Source organism: Mucor mucedo (genome assembly GCF_025094135.1).
Source record: "Mucor mucedo strain NRRL 3635 chromosome Unknown EV154scaffold_197, whole genome shotgun sequence".
In the NCBI taxonomy this organism is placed as follows: Eukaryota; Fungi; Mucoromycota; class Mucoromycetes; order Mucorales; family Mucoraceae; genus Mucor; species Mucor mucedo.
In genome coordinates, this window is record NW_026252481.1 from 1 (window position 1) to 1434 (window position 1434).

The 1434-nt window shown below is 34.4% G+C and overlaps 1 protein-coding gene across 1 annotated transcript; it reads left to right on the plus strand.

Moving 5' to 3' along the window:
- Positions 1-177: 177 nt before the first annotated feature.
- On the plus strand, positions 178-915 carry EV154DRAFT_580341 (uncharacterized protein; the record flags this gene model as incomplete). The annotated part of the gene is made up of 3 exons (XM_051606611.1): positions 178-360; positions 417-822; positions 875-915. The coding sequence occupies 3 exons, from the start codon at positions 178-180 to the stop codon at positions 913-915; spliced, it is 630 nt and encodes a 209-aa protein (XP_051451193.1).
- Positions 916-1434: the final 519 nt, after the last annotated feature.

Sequence of the window (1434 nt, forward strand, 5' to 3'; positions counted from 1 at the left end):
CAGAAAAAGATTTCTTTTGGAAGTCTGAAGTAACCTTTCACAAAAAAAAAAAAAAAATTAATGTCCTTAATCGGGATCTTTAAAAAATAGTTTGATGTGCTTGCGAGGGCCCTTAACCGATATGGTAAAGTGTTTAAGAACCACTACAACCCTTGGCTCAGCCAATCAATCAATGAAATGACCTTTAAGGCATCTTACTTTGACCCCTTTTGCGATGCTCTAAAATTTAGAGCAGAATACGATGCTGAGCTGATATTTGGTATTTGTCCTTTTTCGAGAAAACTCATGACAACTTTAAGAATGAGTGACAACTGTCAGTATTATTCTACATTTAATACGCTCTCAACCACTCTAGATAATGTATTCAAACTTTCTGCTTTGCCTTTGTCCGTGGAAACAAATGTAAACTCAATTAGTATGAGTTTTTAGCTATGTGTCAAGGTACGAAGTATGATGTGACGCCCATCAATACGAGCAAGAAAAAAAATCTCTTTCAAATTTTGATCGAAAAGTATACAATTAGTTCGGGTAATTCAAGTCCTAACTGTCTTCTAGTCGCCATTAATTGGTCAACACATTGTGACGGCATAGAAATTTTACACAAGTCTCCCGAGCTACTAAAGGCATTTCATAACGTCAAGAAAAACATGCAAATTTATAGCCTTACTTTAAAAATGAACAGTGAAGCTTTGCGAATTATTGATAATCCTAACAATTTCCAAACCGTATTGCCGGTTATTGCACCTCCAGCAAGACTGTTTCTGAAAACTGAAGATCGGGTGTCTAAACCCAGGCATGCAGCAACTATGCATTGTCTTTGTGGTAAACGGGATTGGTTTACACAGAAAAATAAAAAGAATAAAAATAAAAACAGGGAATAAGTTAGATATCCAGTGTGGTTTTATTCCAGGTTAAAGGTTAAAAATAAACTGAAAGGAAAACTATCTATCTAGAAAGTGTCCAATTTATATGAATTGTTAGATGGTAATGATTTATGATTGTGATAAGCTGTTACTTGCTTATCACTATCTTATGCTTGAGAAACTATATTCTGTGGTTGTTACACAGAAAAATGGCTGTCTATCTTTTATGATTACAGCAGGTATATTTGGGTTTGAAGATACTCTGTGAGGTAACACAGAGTTTTCTTTCACAGCCGCGGACTCGGTAGTGGAATTCCGCAACATGTTGCGGAATTCCGCGACACGTTGCGGAAAGACGCAACATGGTGGATAAAATACGCAACCATCGGAATATAATTTTTTTATTTAATTTTTTTTTTTCCTTTCCTATTTTTAAATTTTTTTCTTTTACTAGCATTGCCAAATAACACATTGCCAATTAACACATCAGATTGAATAAAATAGTAATCACTCCATTAGATGAATTGTTGAAGAGAGTTTAATTATAATAAAACTTGTCTACGCAAAAGAG